General features: G+C 40.2%; 1 protein-coding gene across 2 annotated transcripts in view; it reads right to left on the bottom strand.

Annotated features, from left to right (window-relative positions):
- Positions 1–21,585, bottom strand: part of UBR1 (ubiquitin protein ligase E3 component n-recognin 1) — a 99,688-nt gene that overhangs the window by 21,384 nt on the left and 56,719 nt on the right. For both annotated transcript variants that reach the window (XM_048484122.1, XM_048484123.1), the window contains exons 20-31: positions 18,843–18,906; positions 17,615–17,739; positions 16,743–16,795; positions 15,481–15,583; positions 13,180–13,228; positions 11,614–11,768; positions 7,958–8,057; positions 7,593–7,702; positions 5,214–5,303; positions 4,076–4,257; positions 2,052–2,257; positions 169–253 (exon numbers count right to left, since the gene is read on the bottom strand). In XM_048484122.1, coding sequence (XP_048340079.1) covers positions 169–253; positions 2,052–2,257; positions 4,076–4,257; positions 5,214–5,303; positions 7,593–7,702; positions 7,958–8,057; positions 11,614–11,768; positions 13,180–13,228; positions 15,481–15,583; positions 16,743–16,795; positions 17,615–17,739; positions 18,843–18,906 — 1,322 coding nt within the window. The remainder of the gene's footprint in view (positions 1–168; positions 254–2,051; positions 2,258–4,075; positions 4,258–5,213; positions 5,304–7,592; positions 7,703–7,957; positions 8,058–11,613; positions 11,769–13,179; positions 13,229–15,480; positions 15,584–16,742; positions 16,796–17,614; positions 17,740–18,842; positions 18,907–21,585) is intronic.

Below are 21,585 nucleotides of genomic sequence, written 5' to 3'. Positions count from 1 at the left end.
TTTATATTGCCCTGAAAGGCTATTAGAAAGAGTTGCCTTTTTGTAAAGTTACACCCGCCTGTTAATTTCTTTCACTGAAGCATCTGAGGCTGCTGGTCTCTTACTTTAAGCTTAAGCCCCCACCCCTACTAATCAAGAAAATATGGCATATTCAATGTTTCTGCTTACTTCTGCCAGCAAGCAGCATGCATCACATGACCACAACTTCCTGTATGAATTCCACATGACAAGCCAATATCCATGAAGAGACGATCTAGTTTACATATGAGAAAAGAACATTTGCATAATTTAATCAAAATGGCAACTTGAAAAACCATTTTGCACAGAAAGAAGAATCTTTTCAGGACTCGCCACAGTTTTTGATTTGACAAGCTAACAGGAATTTTCTGCATTAAATCACAATTAGCAGCTTTACTTTTGCATTTGACAAGGATTTTTTTTTAAAAAATCCTGTAAGACAGCCATAGGACCTTTCATACAACAGTCCAAGTTTTTAACACTCAACATTATTATTCATTTTAAGATTGCCAGAGCAAAAGGCAATACACTGTTGCTGCTTTCTTATGATTTCATTACAATGAGACATGAGAAAAGATATGGATTCAGTTTACAGAATAAAATTTAAGGCAGAATAATAGTAAGTATGCTCATTTACAATGCATTTTTCTATGTTTGAAGTACTTCACATACATCCAGTGGCGAAACTACAAGGGGATGGGGGGTGCGCCGTGTACCAGGCACACGCCTGGGGGGTGCAGAAAATCACCCACAAGCCCCTCCCTCTTTCCTTCTGCAACGTCCCCCTTCCCCCTTTCCACACTTACCTTAGTTCCTTTCCTTTTTGAGAACTTTTTCAGTCTGCAAAAGGCCTGTTCGCAGTAAAAACGGCCTGAGGAACTACAGTTCCCAGGAGGCCTTGGGGTTCACAAGATCTCCTGGGAAGTATAGTTCCCATCAGGCGGTTTTTACTGAGAACAGGCCTTTTGCAGCCTGAAAAAGTTCTAAAAAAGGAAAGGAACTAAGGGAAGTGTGGGAAGGGGAAAGGGGGGGCATGGGGCGCCACAGGGTGGTGGAGGAAAATATAGTATACGCACCGGGCGCAGTTTGGCCCAGCTACACCTCTGCATACATCAGCTTGTGGCAATCCTCACAACAATCCTGTAAGGTTTGCCAGCTGAGGTGAGTTTATTAAAGGGACAAAGATCTGAATATAGAATGTCGCCCTTATTTTTTTTTTTACTACTATGCTATGTAAGCATATTTATTCCTTAAATTCTACCTCACCCTTTTCTCAACATGGGATGCAGGGCAGCAACTGTCACAAATTCTTCGCCATTTCTTTCAGCTGTACAGCTGTTTTGAGTCTGCATGTATGCTGGGCCATCAAATCGTTTCCAACTCATGGTAACTGTAGGAATCAATGTCCTCCAAAATGTCCTGTCGTTAACAACCTTGACTCACGTCTTGCAAAATGAGGGTCATGGCTTCCTTCAAGGAGTCAGTCCATCTCATGTTGGATCTTCCTCTTTTCCTGCTGCCTTCAAACTTCCCTAACCTTATTGTCTTTTCCAGTGACTCTTGTCTTCTTATAATATGACCAAAGTATGACAGCCTCAGTTTAATCATTTTAGCTTCTAGGGACAATTTAGATTGGATTTGATCTAGAACACTTTTTTTTTGGTGGCCCACAGTATCTGTAAAACTCTATTCCAACACCACACTTCAATGAATCTACTTTTTGTCATCTTTCTTTACTGTCCAGCTTTCACACCCATACATAGTACTTTGGCATGAATTAGCTTGATCTTGGTTGCCAGTGACACATCCTTACACTTAAGAATATTTTCTAGATCTTTCATGGCTGCCTTACTAGTCTCAATCTTCTGATTTCTTGGTTGCAGTCTAGTTTGAGAGAGCTTACAAGAACCATTGCCAAAAGTTTCATTACAAGAAATTTATTTTGCTGATAATTTATAATACGTAGCACCAAAATGAGATCCGAGATGAAGCCAGTGACTACTTAAGCAAATTGCTTATAGAGAGATACATACCTACTCGAAGGTCAAGCCCTTTGCCCCTATTCTGGGTTAAGGTAGTAGATCTCTGGACACAGGCAGACAGAACCATGGCAACACTATCCAGTTTCACTTCCTGTTCCTCTTGACACAAGATACATGTCAAGATCTCTTTTTCCGTAAAAGATGGACCTCGCTGGGGCCCCAAGGCAATTCTGGAGTAGTCCATGGTTGGTAGATTGCTAGAAATTTACACACACAAAGTTCAGACTAACTTTTGTTAAATGCATATAGTATCTTTTGACAAGCATTCAGACTTGAAATGTATATTTAAATAACGAATGTGACTGATTAGGCTTTCATATGGTTAATTTTAAAAGGTGCAGTTCAGCCAGAGCAGGAACACCAAGTGTTAACCAGAGCACCACCTGATTGGCTAGCTGAAATGCAGTAGCCAGGAACCACAGAAAGGGTGTGCTCGCTCCTATAAATACAGAGACAGCCTGTCAGCAAGACAGATGAGGGAGATTTGAAGAGATTGAAAATTTCTGAAAGCAGTTTGTGAGACACACAGATCGTGTCAGTTCTCAGATTCAATCAGTTGGAGATCTTGTCTAGAGGCTGAGAGACAGAGACAGAGGGAGAACGGCTAGGGGCCCTGTGTTCTCAAAGAGATCTCAAACGCTGAGAGAAAAGAGCCTTGTTTTCACTAGAGGCTAGGAGGTCTGGTGGTGGTGCAAAACAAGAGGAAAGCTTATTTCACGGGGATGCTCCTAAGACCACACAGAGGGCTTGGCTATTGTCTCATGGGGAGACCACACCTAGAAACTGAGCCGGACAGCCCATGAGGGTGTGTTTAGCTTAACTGGCAGAGTTAAGTGTAGGTTTAGGGAAACCCAGAGCTTAATCTGTCCCAGGCCAGTGTGAGTTCCCTTTGGAGTTCAGGGTGGGAGTTTTGGGAAAGAGTTCAGGACCATGTTGAAAAGGTTTACCCCAAACAGAGATACCTGTGTGTGTGTGAAGTTATCTGGAAACTGAAACAGCCATTTAAGTGAAGCTATAACTGAAACAGCCATTTAAGAGAAACTGCATTTGCTCTGTAACATCTAAGTAAATATCTGCCTCAAGAAACCGGAAACGCTTAAGTACCTCTTTGTAACAACAACCTGAGAAGAAAGCTTGTAAAATAAAATCTAGTTTTGTTTTATCTTTTAAAAGCCTCTCAAAGTTCCCAGTTTTTCCTCAGAACTGGTGACAGCTTATTATTAGTCTTCCTGACAGGATTTTTGGCTGAAAGGGCTTGAGTGTGTGCGTGAGTGGGAAGTGCCTAGGCTAAAGGAAGCTATTAAACATTCACATGCACACACACCCCGCAACACACTTCCCCCCTGTTGGGCCTCTTGTCTCTCTTCAGGGAGTGGGAGGTGTTGCAATTAACAAATAAGTTTTATAAAGTTATGTTTGAATTGCTTTACCCAAGCTAAGCTACAAATACAGCAGCTGTCAACCAGAATGCACTAAACAAAATAAGTCTATTACAGAAAATGTGTTAGTACAGTAGATCATAGACAGTAGTAAATAAGCCAATAAATTAATATTTGAAAATATTCCCTTGAACTCATTTTTAAAATGGATAATCTAGGCACTGTTCTGACACAGTTTCCTCCTGGAATTTCACTCTTGAGGAGACACTGGAAGCTGATCTCAGAATTATGTCCTCCTCATCCCTGCTCCCTTTATGCAAGAGGAGAGAAGAATGACAAACCGAACACCTTGCCTAATCTTGCAGAATTCAATCCCTTCTGACAGGGTCAGAAATTTGTATCACCCATCAGACCAGAGATACTATAGGCTGGATGCAAGCAGCTTTTTGGCTGGTGAAAAGGGAAAAGTGGATTCTTGCTGACCATCCAAATGGCTGCGCTAGGAATCATGGGAATGGAAGGGACAAAAGACACATGGAACAGAGTGCTGCAGTATGGAGAAGAATTGAGGGAGACTGAACGCTGCCTGGATTCCAAAAACTACCAAGGATTTTACAACTGATTATTTCTTCTTACCTTTCTTCTTCTATATCATCTCTCCCTTGTATTTCTTGTGTGTTCTCATATAAAATCTTATGAGTTTCAATGAAATTTTTCTGCAATGCAGACATTTGGGCCATGATCTTCTGGCGATGTAACCTAGCTGCTTCTGCCTTCCTCTTCCTCTCAGCCTTTTCCTTGTCCTGAGTGCTTTGTACCTTATTTGGCACAGAAAAATAAATCAATAAAACTTCCCTGAAAAAACATTTGATCTCTTTCTTTCCATTAATAATAAAGCAGGATTACAGAACAGGATGTGCTTATCATTGCTCATGGAGAGACTATAGACTAGCCAAAAGGAAAGTTGGAGGCCACTTGCATTCTCCCACAGCTGGCCTACATACATCACTCCCAGCTGCTGACCCTCTCCCCCAACAGCAGATAATAGTTTGACTATTTTAGACACAAGCCTGGCTGAAGAAGAAAGTCTGATTTCTCTAAAGTAACCAAGTTCCTACAACATTTGTGGTAAAGGGAAGAAGATGTATAAGTTCTTACCCTAAAAAAATCAATAGTCTGCAGATACTGCATTTATTCGTTGCCTGAAGAATATGTATGTATTTTAGAATGTAAACATAAACATTAAACAGCTCTTTCCTAACCTAAGCAAGTGTTCTGTGTTACCCTCTCTTTAGAGGGGAAAAAGCACAGGGGTGTCCCACAGCATGACTACACAGAACTCTGTGCTACAAGGTCATGTGCTTCCATGGAGGCTGGTTGTAGAGCTGTGGTTCTCAACCTGTGGGTTACGACCCCTTTGGGGGTCTAATGACCCTTTCACAGGGGTCGCCTAGGACCATCGGAAAACACATATTTCCAATGGTCTTAGGAACCGAGACAGAAATAATTTTATGGTTGGGGGTCACCACAACATGAGGAACTATATTAAAGGGTCACGGCATTAGGAAGGTTGAGAACCACTGCTGTAGGGTAACATGGCAGCAAGGGGTGGAACCAAGAGGCTACTTGCAAATTACTTTGGATTCCCACTTAAATACTTATCAGCAAATTCATCATCACTGCACCTAACTGAATTGCCAGATCGGATCAAAATTCCAATTTGACACCATACAGCTGTTTCACTATAAAAATTTCTTCCCTGATTTATGGTTACCTCGTGGACTTTTGTAGATTCTGATACGGATGCAATAGCAACTGTTGGCAAATTAGACTTCTCTCTCAGACGTTTTATTGTTTCAAACATCTAGAAACAAAAGTTTGACAGTTCAATTACGGGTTCTTTACTGTACAAAAGATGATATGAGGTCATGTTTGAAAATATCTGTTCAGGTCATACTTGGTAGCAACACTGTTAGACACAGCCAATACTACTGCTTCCCACAACCTTTTTCTCTAAATCAAATGTATTGAGTCAGTCTCTGTGAAATCTGCCAATAACACATATACATATGAAGCTTCTCAGAAGGGACACATAGTTTGATCACATAAAAGGATCACAGTTACATTCTTTTTATTGGGAAAAGGATAGCCAGAAGTCTATGCCTGAACCCAAGCTTGAAGCCAGACATTTCTGGTTCAATACATCTGAAAAATACCTTCTTGGGGTTTTCCAGATATAATTAGGTATCTGGATTTCTCAGCATATCAATAAATGTATCCTGAATATTCCTCGGAATATTCCGAGCTAGCATTTTAAGGCTCAGAGTTCTGTTTTTCTTCTATTTTACAGGTTTCTCAGGCAACGAGAGGGAGGGGGAGGGAGGGAGGCAGTTCTTCCAGGCAATGGGATCAGATGTTAGGGAGAGTATTAGTACTGACTGCCAGATCATAAAACAGTCCTTTTGTAGCCCTCTATGGCCCTCTGAGCATGTACAAAGGAGATAATAAGAGACCTGCCCTGCAGCTTTTCTCCATTGCAAGGCTACATTTGTTGAAGTCCTGGTAGTACTTGTGCTACTTCTGTTCTTGTCTGTGCCTTGAATTTCTGCTGCCTTCATGGGAAGAGATTCTCGTTCTGTGTCTGGACATCTTCAGGGCTGGTTTACCCACAGGTGACTTTGTTTTAAAGTATCATTTAAATGTTTACTTCAAGTTATTCTATTTTTTTTGTTTTTGCCTGGGGGGGTTATAGTTGAGGGGGTCCTCTTCTCTCTGGTTCTTGGAAAAATAGTTTTCCTTGATTTTGTTTTGAGCTGTTTTTAAATGCATTTAAATGCTCGTCCTGTTTTGTTGGGTATTCTTTTCTCAGTTTGTTTTGGAATTTTAATTACTTTGGATGCTCTCTGTTTCAAAACATTTCTAAATTTTTAAAAGGTTTGCACTTTTGAGGAAGAGGAATTTCCAAATTGATATTTTATTTTTATGGTTTTCATTTTTTATGTTTTTGCAATCTTCTGGTTCTGGTTCTACAGTTATGTTATGGTGGTTTTAAATTTCTGATTAAATTTAATTAAATCTAATGGTCAATTAGTTGTCTCTGCAAGAAGCATGTAAAACCAACTTCCTCTATACAAATACATGTAAGTCATACCATAGGCCAGTGGTGGTGAACCTTTAGCACTCCAGATGTTATGGACTACAATTCCCATCAGCCCCTGCCAGCATGGCCAATTGTAGTCCATAACATCTGGAGTGCCAAAGGTTCGCCACCACGGCCATAGGCCATATATGCACACAGTCACCTCTGCATTGAGTATACACTCTCTTTGGGGTATTGAGTATACACTCACATTTCCCCCTTTTCAGGACTCAATGCACTCTCAGATCTGACTCTCCTCGCAGTTTCTGAAACTAGTTAAAGTGTGACTTTTTGTTTCCCTCTGCAGAGACAGCAAAGGGAATCAGCATGGATGCAACTTCGAGTTTTCTCTGCTCCTCCCCACCTTCCCTTGCCCACAAAGCAGTAGCAGTTTCACCCACTCTTCAGGCCAGCATTTCAGGAAGCTTTTAAAAAATAATGCTGTAAAGTCTAATTCAGGACCAACCCCCCTCCTTTTTAAAAAAAAAAGTCAAATAGAGAAACCCAAATGGAGGTTGCAGACACAAGACCAAAGTGGCGGCAGGAAAACAGCTGCTTAGCTCAGCTTTCCTTGTAATGAACAGGAAAATGCAGGAAAATTTCACTGTAAAGCAAGCAGCTACGGATTAAGTACTGAGTTTATAAATGGTTATAGATGCACTATGATGGAGATTTTGTTTCAATTCCTTTCCTAACAAACCCCTAACATGGAATTGGAGTGCATATGGTTGGTCCAACTAATTGTGATGCTGGGAAATCCATGAAAGACTCTCCTGTAGCACTGATAAAGTACATAGCAGTTGGTAAAGATTCCAAAACAAACATGGATTTCCAATTACCGGTAACTGTTTCCTTCTCAAAACTCCAAACACTAACAAAATAAATCTGCACAATTTATCCTGTGAAACTGATACTCTCGACATAATAAGCATTCTACAAAAAATATTACAAGATTCCTTAAAAAATTCAAACGGCTTTTAACAGTTAACTGTGAACATCTCTTGCTTTGCTTACTTGTAGTACCCAGTTGATCATATCCTTTTGGGATTCTAGCTGCTGGATTGCTTTCAGTTTTTCCAAAATCATTAGTATATTCATTGCGTTCAAAGCAGAGCTTCCCATTCCTTTTCAATACAAGATACAAAAATTTAATTAAAATATGAATATAGGCTGCTTTAAAGTATTAGATATGGATGTATTTTAAAATTACAGGAGACCTGTTTTTTTGTGGCAGCTAATTCATCACTTCTGTGGACAGTAATGCCTTTCAATTCTTCACTTTGTAATTTGGTTCCCTGGTGCACTATTCTTGGATCAGCAAGTTAATGTTTTAGTTCAGGATAGTATGAAGATTCTCCTTTTACAGTGGTGGCACTTACTTGATGCTTTGTGGTAGAAGTCAAATGTCACTTCTTCTTCTGGAAGCCTCTCTAACTGATGCTTTTCTTCCAATAAACCCAAAGCAAGGAGGTGAAGAACCTAGAAAACAACAAGTATGACTTATTTAGGTTTCCTCACACATGCATATTTTCACTTGTTCTACTGTAATGACACACTCTTTGGCTTCAAAGATATATGATTCTTCCCATGCAGACTATTTAGGAGAGAAAAAGAACCTGCCATTATTGGGCTGCCTAGCTGTCCAGAACATGTCTATTTCCTTAAAAACAACATAGCAAACAAATGTACTGGTGTTCTTCACTGCAATAAAGCTTTCCTGTAAAATAGGGGAGGTGACAGATGACTGACAAAGGAGTAATTAATCCCATAATTTTAAAATGGGGCAAGTCTGATCAGGCTGATTCAGGAGGAATTATTAAAATGCGTTTTTCTCAGTCCAGCAGGTAGTCTGGCATCACTGGCATTAAAACTGTGAGAATCAGATCTAGGCTTTGTCTCCATTTTTGGATGGGATCTCCACATAACAGTAATTATATCCCGAGAGGATGCTGTGCATTTGTCTCCTTGTAACATTGTTGCTAATGGCCAATTAGATCTGAACATTTTAAAAGCAACCTGGATTGAACTCACTTCCTCTGCAGTGCAATATTTTGTGAAGCTCCAAAATAACATAAACACACTCCGGAGCTGCTTCATTCTTGAAAATGGCACTGGGGAAACAAGAAGCCCCTCCTCCCTTTGTGCAGCAATCCAAATTTGAATTAGCCCCCACCCTCAACATTTTAAAAATTAGTTTCCCACATTTTAAAAATTAGTTTCCCAACATTTTAAAAATTAGTTTCCCATCTGCGTTATGGTTGCAGGAAAAACATGTCAGACCCAAATGATGCACATGGCTACCATTATTTCAAAAATAAGTTATCAGACTGGATTCAAATGCAATTTTCCATTAACAAAAGGCACTTCAGTTAGTGGAATGGAACTTCCCTGGAAACTCACTGAGCTCCTTCTAGTGCTGATCTAGGGGGATGGGAGACCCTCGGTGCTAAACCTCTGAAATGGATAAAGGGCAAGTGGATTGCTACAGAAATATTGCAATGGAGACTCAAGTGGGAGTCTGTAATACTCACAGGGGTTTCCCTTTCCCTCTTAATTTTCAAGCTCCCACCATGGCTCCCTGGGCCAGCCTCCACCACATCTCCCCTCCCCATTGTCACTGCTGCCAAGCCTGGTGCAGCTCCTGGCCTCCACCACAGATCATCCCCTCATTACAGCCATCAGATTCCACTGTGGCTCTCATCCCCCCTTCACCATTGCTCCACTGATAGTGATTCTGGCACAGCTCCTGAACTTCGCTGCCAGGCCCACCACAGCTTTCACCCCTTGGTCAACTTTGTTGCTGGTCCACACTTGACTACAGTTATGTGATGATCTTTGTTCCGTATCCAAAAGCAAAAGGGGAAATTGTGCTAACAATATGAAATAGATGAACTAAAATTCTGGATTCCATGAACATTTTTGCCCATAAGCAAAACCTAACAAACAAGAATTTCACATTTTGTATCTTTTGCACTGATTGTTTTGTTGGGTTTTTAAAAAGAAATGTGTCCATCGTTTTATTGCAGAATGGGCAACTTCTAAGCCCTTTGAGCTCCTTAGATGCCAAATTAAGCAGAAGAGCATGAAAACTATACTAGCATACTTTTAACCATCAGTTTAAGATACATACTTTAAACATGACATGCCAAAAAGACTTAAGAAATTTTAGCCTATGCTCTGTAGAACTACCGACAACCATAATCTACTGCAAAATTGTGTCCAGACAGTGGGACAAAACGTATGAAGACCAAACTTGCTATATACACCTGTACCAGACTTATTTTAACGTGCTTGATACACCTCATGTAATAAGAAGTCCCGGAATTTTTTCAGCACATTTTTAATGCTGACAAAGCTCCCCTCGACCTATATACTTGGATCATTAAAATTTTTTGTGTGTTTTTACTTTGCCGGCCAGCAGGGGGCGCAGTTTTTATGCTAGAGGCACCAAAATTTCAGGGTACCCTCAGAAGACTCTCCTGATGATACCAGCCAAGTTTGGTAAAGTTTGGTTCAGGGGGTCCAAAGTTACGGACCCCCAAAGGAGGTGCCCCCATTCCCCATTGTTTTCAATGGGAGCTATTAGTAGATGGGGCTACCCTTTTGAGGGTCCATAACTTTGGGACTCCTCTGGGTAACCAACTTCACCAAACCTGGCTGGTCTCACTCAGGAGAGTCTCTATATGACACCAGCTCAATGCGTTTGGTAGAAGAGGATTTGGAGTCAGGGGATCCCAAAGTTATTGACCCCCAAAGGGATGCCCCATCCCACATTGTTTACAATGGAAGCTAATAGTAGATTTTTCATTTCTGATAATATCCCTCTTAAAATCTAAGTTGGATTACATTTGGACATACAGATGATGATGAGGAATCCAGTATTGAAGGATTTTAACTCTTGTGTTTTAGCTTGGTTGCTGGTTGAGCTAAGGTTTTTTTGTACTTTTAAAGTTATTGTTCTTGTTGACCCTCTTTTCCACTTACAGAGCCAGTTTACTGTTTTTCTTTGAAATAAATATTCAAAAACATTTAACCTACTGATGCCTCAATTGATGCTGCATTTCCCACCCTCGACTTATACGCATCAGTAAGTTTTCCCAGTTTTTTGTGGTAAAATTAGGTGTCTCGACTTATATGTGGGTCAACTTATACACGAGTATATACGGTATTCTTACATTCCAGAACTTTTAACTCAAATATAATGTGTCCCAATTGAGTCCATTCACACATTCAGATGGGGATCAACAAGTGATGGCAAAGAAGACCCAAGCATGCATAATTGTACATCCTACTGTTCTTTTTCTTTCACTTAAATTCAGCTTTTGGGGGAGCTTCCAGCTGGGGAAACAACAACAATATTTAACTCTTCCCCCTTGGAACATTCCCCCAGTCCAAATCACTGCTCCCCTAAACTGCTGTTTGCCCTGTGGGAGGAAAAGAAACACAGACAGTGATGCTGTGTCTACAATCCTCTCACTTGTGGGGCTAAAAGAAGCTGGTAGCCCCTGCAGGTGAATTTGAGTGCAAGAGTGATAGGGGGGGAAAGTAGGAAAATCAATTACTCCTTTGCCACTTTCGGTCCTGATATACATGCTGATGGTAACTGATCAACAGCAAAGTAGATGTCATTAAAGACTGTAAAAAAATTGATCATTCGCTACAGCCATGGTTCAAATTTATTAATCTGGCATTCATGGGCATACTAAATACTATAACAAACACAACAGAATATAGCCTGCATGTTCAACACATTATTATAATCAGAAAACCTTCAAAATACTAAAGGTAACAGAATTACAAACAAAACAGAATCAGAGCCTGACTGTCATTACTTAGGATACAGTAAAAACATGTGTTATTTCCCTTTTTATTATCCCCAGAAGTTCATAAAATAAAATTGTTTTATTTTTGAAACAGAAAATTGAGCTTCCTTTGGATTTTTGGGTTGTGGAAAAGTGTAGCCTTTCTCACCCTCCCCATGTTGGCCCCTGACCAAAACAGAAATTCTAGATGAACATATTGTTGGCAAGCATACCATCTGGATCATTGCTTCAGTCCACAAATGGCTTTCCAGTTCTAGTGCTCTTTGCAAAACAGTTCTCAGAATATGCATCATGACATCACAGTTCAGAACTTTTACCACATTTCTGAAAGCTGCACAGAATTCAGGAGGTGTTGGAGGTGGTAATGCTGAAAAGGCAAACAAATGCATGTGTTTTACTAATTTTATTTATTTGAAGTCATCAACTGCACTCTCAACTAATGGGCCTCAAGGCAGCTCTCAATGTAAAATGAATAAAACCAATCAAAAAGACAAAACAAGTACTAAACTTGTAGTCAAATTCATAGCCCTCATGAAAATAAAAAGTCAGCTCAGTTTTGAGAACATAGACCAGCAATCTTCACAAAGATAAAAACGAGGGGAGAGAAGTCAACTAAAAGTGCAGACAAACAGAAAAAGCTAAGTCTAGACAAGGATAATGTCCAGGAGAGCAACTGTGCAAAGGACGTTCTACAAACAAGATCCCACCAGTGAAAAGACAAGAGTCTCTAGTGTTCACCCAACTCAGTTCTGGCGCATGGCCTCTGTTGTTGACTATAACTGCCAGGCAGGTTTTATATTATTTATTTACAACATTTAAATCCTGCCTTTCTGCCCAGAGATGCCAAGGGAGCGTTCTGGGCTCCCTGACCACTGGCAGGGATCTTTTCAAGTTCTACTCCAAACATTTTTAGATAGAGATTTTGGAACTGAATCTGGGACTCATGGGTACAAAAACATAAATGATCTGCCACTGAAATGTAGCTCTCGCATATAAATATGTTCAGAGGCAAACATTATACCAAACTCCCAAACCCAGAGTTTAAAAAAAAATTGCTAAGATCACTGATGGAATTTAACTGTAGCAACCCTCAGGGGAAAGGAAGAACGTACTCAGTGCCTTGGAGGTACTGTGGGAAAAATGTTCTAGATGGAGAGCTAGTTCATAACTTGCTTCAGAGTAAGTCAAGAAATACAGAGATACAACCTTACAATGACTGGCATTCCTGGAAAGCAGAAGACAATCGTTTACTACCTATAAGCTCCTCCATAAGTTTACTACTTATAAGTTTACTACCTATAAGCTCCTCCACGAAGACATTAACCTCTATAACCAAATACATAGTTTATATGCAACTACAATCTTGGTGAAGTAAAACTAGAGGGGCCCAAGCAGTGACTGCAGCATGATCCTAAGCCAGTCAAGCAGCAAAACAGAGTTTGACAGCTTTAACATATGCTTGTGACAGTCTCCAGAAAAATAAAAAGGACAACAGGCCATTAGACACAGGTGAAAGAAGGAGGGCTCACATTCCTTGCTAATACGCTACATACATATGTATTTGTACAGAATACGCATTTGTACAGAAATGGAGTCGCAACCCTGATCTTTTCTGTGATAGCACTCAACATTTATCACAGAGGGAACTCAGGTCTCCAAGTATTTTAGGTCACTATTTCTTGTCCGTTTGCAGACAGTTAATGGTGATCAACTGAGCCAAAGTTCTTGTTTTATCAACACTGCACTTCCTGTAAATCAGCTAAATTTCAACCTGTTACCTTCATCTCTGTTTTCTTGAACTTTTCTTTTCTTTTGCATGTGTTCAGCCTGTTTTAAAAAAACAGAGATACAAAAAGAGAAAGAGAGAATGAACTAATTTATCCTAGGAATAGCAACAAAATAAAGAGTTTCTGGACCAAATGCATGAATGATATGTTTACCAAGCAGGCTTAATTTTCAAATAACAGATAAATCCCCAGTGCATTGCTCTTTTCCTTTCATAGTATTCGTCAATGAGCATAAAATAATGTATTAACATTTCAGTTGGGAATGCAGAGGTAACAAGATCAGCTTTAACAATTTATTGGGTATGCAAAATGTATCATAAGGACAACTAGATTAGATTTAAATGAAGGTTGAGTGAAATGTTAAAATTACTAAACTGAAGCTATTGTATTTTGGTCACGCTATGAGAAGACGAGAGTCACTGGAAAAGACAATAACAGTAGGAAAGGTTGAAGACAGCAGGAAAAGAGGAAGGCCCAACATGAGATGGTGTGACTCTATAAAGGAAGCCACAGCCATTAGTTTGCAAGGCCTGAGAAAGACTGATACTGGTAGGACATTCTGGAGGTCATTAATTCATAGGGTTGCCATGAGTCAGAAGCAACTCGACAGCGCTTCACATGCACACAGGACAAAAATTGGAGGGAGGAGCATTAATAATTTGAGATAGCAGATGACACCACATTACCAGCAAAAAAGAATGAAGACCTGAAACAACTCCAGATGAATGTTAAAGCAGAAAGTGCTACAGCAGGATTTCAGCTGAACATCAAGACAAAAATAAAAACAACTGAGGAAGAAAGGACTGAGAATAAATAAAAAAATTATACAACTTTAAGGTTGACAGTGAAGAAATTGAGATTGTTAACGATTCTCTTTTTCTTGGCTCAATCATTCACCAAAAGGGAGAGTGGAACCAAGAAATCAGAAGGAGATAGAAATGGGAAGGGCAGTAATGAAGGAACTAGAGGAGATCCTTAAGCGTAAAGAAGTGTTGCTGCAGACCATGATCAAGCTAAATCATATCATATTCCGCATTATTAATTATGAATGTAGAAGTTGGACAATGAGGAAAGCTGACAAAACAAAAATTTATTTATTTGAAATATGGTATTGGAGGAGAATTTTATGGATATCATGGACTGCCAAAAAGACAAATAGCTGGGCTCTGGATCAAATCAAGTCTGAACTCTCCCTAAAAGCTAAAATGATCAAACTGGGGTTCTTGTACTTGGGTGAAGAGAAGACTCACGGTAAAATACAATAACGTTAGGAAAAGTTGAAGGCAGTAGGAAAAGAGAAAGACCCAAGATAGATTGAGATGAATTGACTCTATAAAAACCAACCATGGCATTTAGTTTGAAAGACCTGATAGGATGTTTTGGAAGTCATTCATTTCAAGGGTCACCATAAATTGGAAACAATTTGACAGCACATAATGCACACAAATATGATGTGTTGGCTTGGTGATTGATAATCTGAAGTCTGGCTGATGTGCAGGTTGCCAAATTGTAAATTCACACTTTCAAATGGAAGTTAGCAATTTCAAGTTGAACATGTAGATGCCACATCAGGGCAAATAACTCCAAACAACAGGTGGCGAGAACTAATGAGCCAAGAACTGCAGAGTTCCAATTCTGATTTGGACCATTGCACAGGAGCTGGGGCGACTTGAGATTTCCCCTGGTTATTTTAACTGAGGAAAACAACATACGGGGGAGGTTCTTGCCCTCCTAAACCTGTGCCATGGTGCCAGTTTAAATTGGGAACAGGATCCTGTGGTTCTTGGGAAATTGTTTCTCCATAACTGCTATGTGGCTGCAGGAAATGTAAGTTAGGTTGGGGAAACTAAGACTTAACTCATTATAAAGTGTTAACATTTAGTTTGGCCCCTAGCAACCATGATGGATGTAAAACAGATTCTTTATGTTGGAATTAAACCTTTGAGGCAATAGATAATAAGGATCTAAACTGTGCAAGTTTAATTAGATTCCAAGAGTTAGTCATTAGCTGCCTGAATACAATTACATTTGCAAATTACTCTTGTTTGGACCCACAGATTACAATAGTCTAGTTCTAATTCTCATCACCTAGGGGAAAAAAGTATTTTAAAAGCTTCAAAAGTTAATTTTACTATGTTTCCAGAATGATAATAGGTCTGATCTGTGTTAATCAACATCAATCATAATTAAGCAGCCTTTCTCCCTCTGTTCCCCTTTCACATCTAATATGCTGCTGCAGCAGAAATGTAAGTCCTGCCTCCATGCTTCATGATAATTGGAACAGTCTCTCACCTTGCTGTGCTGAGTCTTGGTGTAATGGTAAAAGAACATATTAAATTCCTTGAGGCACTCATCCTTCAGTTCATAAACTCCATGGCATGATACACCTGGCTTTCTTTATTAAAAAGATCAACTTAGATTAATATATTCAATTAGTCTTAATAATACAAACACATACAATTATTTTAGACCCTACTAAGAAAACAAAAATGTGACAATACTACCAGATGCATTAAGATTCCAACTGGTGCTCTGGCAGCCCAATCCAATTGCCCCGGCACAGCTTTCAGACTTACGCTACAAACACAGTAGTGTAAGTCTGTTTCCTCTGTGCAGCTCTTTGGGTGGCAAGAAGAATTTTGAATTTTTCTCCTGCCTGCAACGCCCAGAGCTGCTTTGGAGGCAGTGCCCCCCCCCCCCCCCAAATCTGGACTGTACTCTTAGGGTTTTTTTTTTAGCATGAATGTGTAGAAAGCAAAGAATCGGTATCTGCTGCCTCTGTGGATGCAAGCTGAAAGAACAGCAGCACACTGAGGCCAAATAACTTGGCAATAGAATTTATCTGTGGATTAAACTCTCGCCTTGTCCCGTACTATGATACACTTCCTGGTGCTCAGATTGTGCTTTCTGTCCTGCTGTTTTAGTCCGCTCTCCACTTTCCTGGCCTTGACACCAGTGATGCTGTAACTGGCTTCCACTTTTTCAGTTACTTAACTGATATCACATGTTTGCAGGTTAAAAGTTCTCATGGTGCCAGCAACAGGTTGATGGCTGGAGGCCACTGGAAATTTTTTTAGAAATGTTGATGATCACTGCTCTAACACAAATTAGTGGATTTCTAAATTGCTATCTTGCACCATGAATTTCTGTGGTTCCTCATATTTTGTTTCCCATATTAAGAAGAGTTGGATTTATATCCCCCACCTTTCTATCCTGCAAGGAGACTCAAAGGGGCTTATAAACTTCTTTCCCTTCCCCCCCACAACGAACACCCTGTGAGGTAGGTGGTGCTGAGAGAGCTCAGAAGAACTGTGACTAGCCCAAGGTCACCCAGCTGGCGTGTGTTGGAGTGCACAGGCTAATCTGAAATCCCCAGATAAGCCTCCACAGCTCAGGCAGCAGAGCGGGGAATAAAACCAGGTTCCTCCAGATTAGACCTGCTCTTAACAACTACGCCACTGCTGCTCCTTGCTGCTCCTTAGACTTGTTGTAGCATGACAAACAGATCACATCACTATCTTCCCACCTCTGAGAGAAAAGAAGTAAATGCTTACTTGAACAAAGCCACTTTGTGAATGACACTCTCCATACCGGTCTCATTGTTCTCCTGTTAAAAACATTTCACAAGCTAATGCACTAAGAACAAAATATGGGCTGCTGAAAAACAGTAAGACAAGTCTACCCAACAGTAAGTCTACAGATATCTTGATATAACTCTACATTTGTCAGTTACGCAAATAATACAGCAACAATTCAAATGACAAAGGAAAACAATGTTCTATTTACACTGTAAACAGTATCTTTAAGAATTTTGCTGCAATTTAGTGGCAGCATAAGTCAAAGAGGAAAACTTCCTTATCAATATTTTCACCTAACACAACATTCAACTGAATAGTCTTAAATGTGATTTGAGAGTCTCATCATATTAAATACCCTGAGATTCTAAGATTTGATTTACATGAACTATTACTTCAACTGAACAGATGTATAACTATAGTACTTCTAACAGTTATAGTTGTTTTCTACTATTCTATTCTGTTATGGCACTATACATAGAATACCTTAATGCATATGTACAATTACTCAGTTACTGTGGGGGGCATCCTATCCATTACTGTCCCAAAAATTTACTGTAACAAAAATATAGAGAGCTAATGGGTATCAATGCTCTACAAAGTTGTTTAAAGCGACATGGGTTCTCTAGGGTACAAAGATCCCTGTGTACATGCATGGTGACCACATTCAGGTAAATTTGCCCATTTAAAATGAGTCTCAATGTTCAGAAAGTGGGAAAGTGTATGTGCCTATGTTTGAGATTTCCTGTTTCAAGGAGCCTCCCTAGATAGGAGCAAACATTTTAAAATTACTGCCTGAAATGGCAGAAAAAAAGAAAGTAAAAGTAAAAGTAAAAAAAGAAACCACTCACATTTTTGGGTAAAGATTTCGCAATAGCACTGTGAGCCATTGGTTCAATACAGAGTAAATGGATAATTTCTCTCATAGTAACGTCATCTTTTGTCACATGACTGACACCTGGTATATATCTTTCTCCTAATGGGAAAACAATGGGAAAAAGAAGTTATTTCAAAATGGCACTTTTCATACACCATCACCAACAGTTCACTAGATCACTAGTTCTCCAAAAGTGGCTTCAAATGTTTCAAGATGTGGGAAGGAGGGAGGGAGCGACACCGTGCCAGGACTTTCCCTTCCCGGGGCATTTGCCCTAGTGGAGGGGTGATTCTGTCTGCAACCATCCTCTCCGGCGCTGGGACGCAATGCTAGCAATGCGGGATGTCCTAGCACCCCTGCCATTAGCATGGAGGGGATGGCTGGGGGTAGAGCCATTGGTTGGCTTCCTCCCAGCCATTAGCCCCAATATGCCGGTGGCTGGGTTTTTCGACTTATGCTACCAAAAAGGTGGTAGACTATTAAACCCAGTAGGGGCTTCTGGGAAGCAGGGAGACTTTTTCACTTTTCAAGCCTCCCCACACTGCTAGGAAGCTTCTAGGGGAGCAATGTGTTGCCGCCTAACGCCTTGGATGGGGCAGTAAGTCTATCATAGGACCAGCATGAGGGACACCATAGAAACAGGAGAGGCTGCAAAAATTACGCTAGAACACATCACTGCCAAGGGGCTTTTTACAGCCTCAGGAACCAGCTTATGATAGTGAAGTTACATCATGTTATTAGTGCTATGGGGTACAAAAAGGAACTAACCAGTAAAGATGCAACTTCACTCTCTCCAGCATGCATGGTTCAAGGCCATACCTCTAGCTCTAGACTTTTCTGAAATTGTTGCTTTGCACAGGTACCAAGCCCATCAGCATGATGCACAGAAGTAGTATGAAATATGCCTATTTAACACTCCCGAGTATATTTGTTTCAGTTATTAAATCTATAAAACCTACTTAATATTTGTAAAATGAATGGCAAATGTCATCCTCAGATCTCTGAATCAGAGGTACAGACTTTTGGAGGGAGAAATCACTTGTTGAATCATTGCAGTAGTGCATATATATATTGCAGGCATCAAATAAGCAAAGAATGAACTACAGAATGTACTTTTGGACAGATTTTCTGGATAGACCCCTCCCCCTCCCGAAGGAGAAAATGGTCAGACCCCATCGCCCTTGCAGGCAAATGTTTCTTACCTACAATGTAGATAAGAATTTGAAGCATTTCTTCTATTAATGTGTTACACTGTTTATTCAAGTCCTGTAAGATTTAAAGACAGCTACTTAGAAATCAATCCAGTTCTTGGGAGAATAAAGTAGCGTGAAAAAAAATCAAGATTAAGGTTAATTGAAGGAATCTGGAGTATATTCAATTGATTCAAGCCTGAATGTTGTGTTATGAACATAATGTAAAAATCAAGATTGAATCTATATCATGAAATTAGGTCTGCAAACTGAAGCTGAGATTCTATTTTTCAGATATACAAAAACCACTAGGCAAAAATCTTAGCTGTTACAGTGTTACTGTGCCTGAGTTATATACTACATTTGCAGACAACATAGGCTAGTACAGAAAAGCTGGAACTTCAGCAATCCAAGGATCCCCACTTTTAGTAAAAGGGTTTTTGTAGACCCCCCAAGCCATTCTTTTTCTCTAGTAGTTGCACACTGCAGAATTCACCTTTACAAATTAGATGCTACAAACCAGGTACGTTCATGTCCTCAAACAGTAAAGTGAGACCCTTATCATATACATTTTAGACTCAAGCAAAATATTTTAATTTGCAAATGGCATACAAGTTAAGATTTCAGAGGAGAAGCTGGCTCCACAGGGCCATGTCACGAGCAACAGTATCAGCACAGGGCATAAAATATTTTTAGTATGAAAACTGTCAGTCTATTAACAGCGTCTGCCATTTCAGGCAGTACAATGGCAGCATGTATTGACTTGGGGTTAACAGGGGACTACTGAACACACCATACTTCCCTGTCATGCCACTAAGCACACCTATAAAAGAGGTCACAGAAATACTTGGATACTGGCCTGCTGCTAGCTATTCCTGAGGTAGTTTGTCCCATGCCTTGCTAAAGCCCAGTTATAACTTTGTCCACCCTTAATATCAAGAAGGAGAACAGAGATTTAACACAACAAAATAAAGGTTTATTTTACAGTAAAGGGAAAAGTAAACTGGAAATATTTAGAATCAGCTTCATACAAATGAAACTCAGTGAAAGACAAAGATACAGAGATACAGTTTCTTGATAGAATATATTATGCCACAGCAGAGAGAACTAACAGAACACTGGAGTACTTGGGCTTCAAAAGCTGTTATTTTCCCCACAGATTTACTAACATTTTAGATTATATGAGAGCCTTCTAAAACTGCAGATTTCTATCTACCCCTGCAGTTTCCAAATAACCCTGAAAGACTGTGTATGAGAACCATCAACCAGTGTGTGCAACAATGAACAGTCCACTTCCACCTGAAGCAACTGGAGGCAGAGCAAGATCTGTAAGCTGCCTAAAGAAACTCTCCAGCTCTTTTTCCGTCTGCTCTTCCGCCTTCCTTTCACTCTGAGTTGGTCATTGTTGCCATTCTCTTCAGACCAGCAGGGTACAAAACGGTAGATACAAAAAAAGGGAATAGGCCTAGCTCTGACAATTTATTTGTTTGTTTGCTTGTTTATTTTATTGTTTATTTTATTTGTCTATTTTATTGGATTTATAGGTCGCCTCACCCCCAAAGAGTTGCAGGCCACAACTCAAGAGTCACTTCAATTCGAATCGATTTCACCCTTGATTAGAGGTAATTTGCCCCAGAGATAGCAAGAAACATCTTTACTGGTTAAATATGACCATAGAAATACCAGCTCAAGAGGGGCAGGAAGAAGTCTAGGAAATTCAGAGCTGCTTGAAGAAACATAGAAAAAAGACAGAAGCCCCACAAAACCTGAACTTCAGGTATTAAACAGCTAATAGGAATGGCGTTAGGTGTATTGAAACCTGTTGCACAGGAAAACAGAGTGAACGGCAACAGAACTTAACTTCAGAAGTAACTGTGAATGCCAACTGTATCTCCTAGATGTTACTCAGATTCCCAGCAACTAATAGCACTTTTCCCAGGGTAGTACTCTGAAAGCTTGGTGACTTTGGTTGACAGCAACTGTATAAATCCTCACCCTTCAAAAGAGGAAATAACTAGTTCTGTACCCCTCCTTACAAAGTGGACAGTGCCTCTCCCATCCTAGAAAACTGAGAGGGTTCCATTTTCAGGTTAGCCAAATAGACTTGCAGACCACCTGGAACAAGACTGCAGACCTCCAGGAGACACAAGATCCCAGTTTGAGAAACACTTGTCTAGAAAGTTATTGGCTTTATTAGAGACTATAATATAATTTTTGCATTGTTTTATGAGGACCCTGCCCTCTCCTCTGGCTGAGATATCCATTAGATAGTAAGAAGAAGAGTTTGGATTTATAACCCCCCCCCCCCTTTCTCTCCTGTAGGAGACTCAAAGGGGCTTACAATCTCCTTGCCCTTCCCCCCTCACAACAAACACCCTGTGAGGTGGGTGGGGCTGAGAGAGCTCCGAAAAGCTGTGACTAGCCCAAGGTTACCCAGCTGGCGTTTGTGTGAGTGCACAGGCTAATCTGAATTCCCCAGATATGCCTCCACAGCCCAAGCAGCAGAGCGGGGAATCAAACCTAGTTCCTCCAGATTAGAATGCATCTGCTCTTAACCACTACGCCACTGCTGATCCTCAGCAAGGTACTGCTACTGAGATCAACTTTGGTACACTGATGCTACAAGGTCTTGAGTTATTCCTTTCTGGAACCCTTTTTAAAACTAACTTTCCATTCTCTGAGTCCTGTTTGGGTAACAATTTAATATGCCCTCCCACCTCTTTCAGCTTTTTATTTGATTTTAATTTTTGCAATT

Source organism: Sphaerodactylus townsendi, linkage group LG02, assembly GCF_021028975.2.
Source record: "Sphaerodactylus townsendi isolate TG3544 linkage group LG02, MPM_Stown_v2.3, whole genome shotgun sequence".
Taxonomy (NCBI): Eukaryota; Metazoa; Chordata; class Lepidosauria; order Squamata; family Sphaerodactylidae; genus Sphaerodactylus; species Sphaerodactylus townsendi.
The sequence above is the reverse complement of the archived record's forward strand: the minus strand, read 5'-3'. Positions and strand labels throughout refer to the sequence as shown.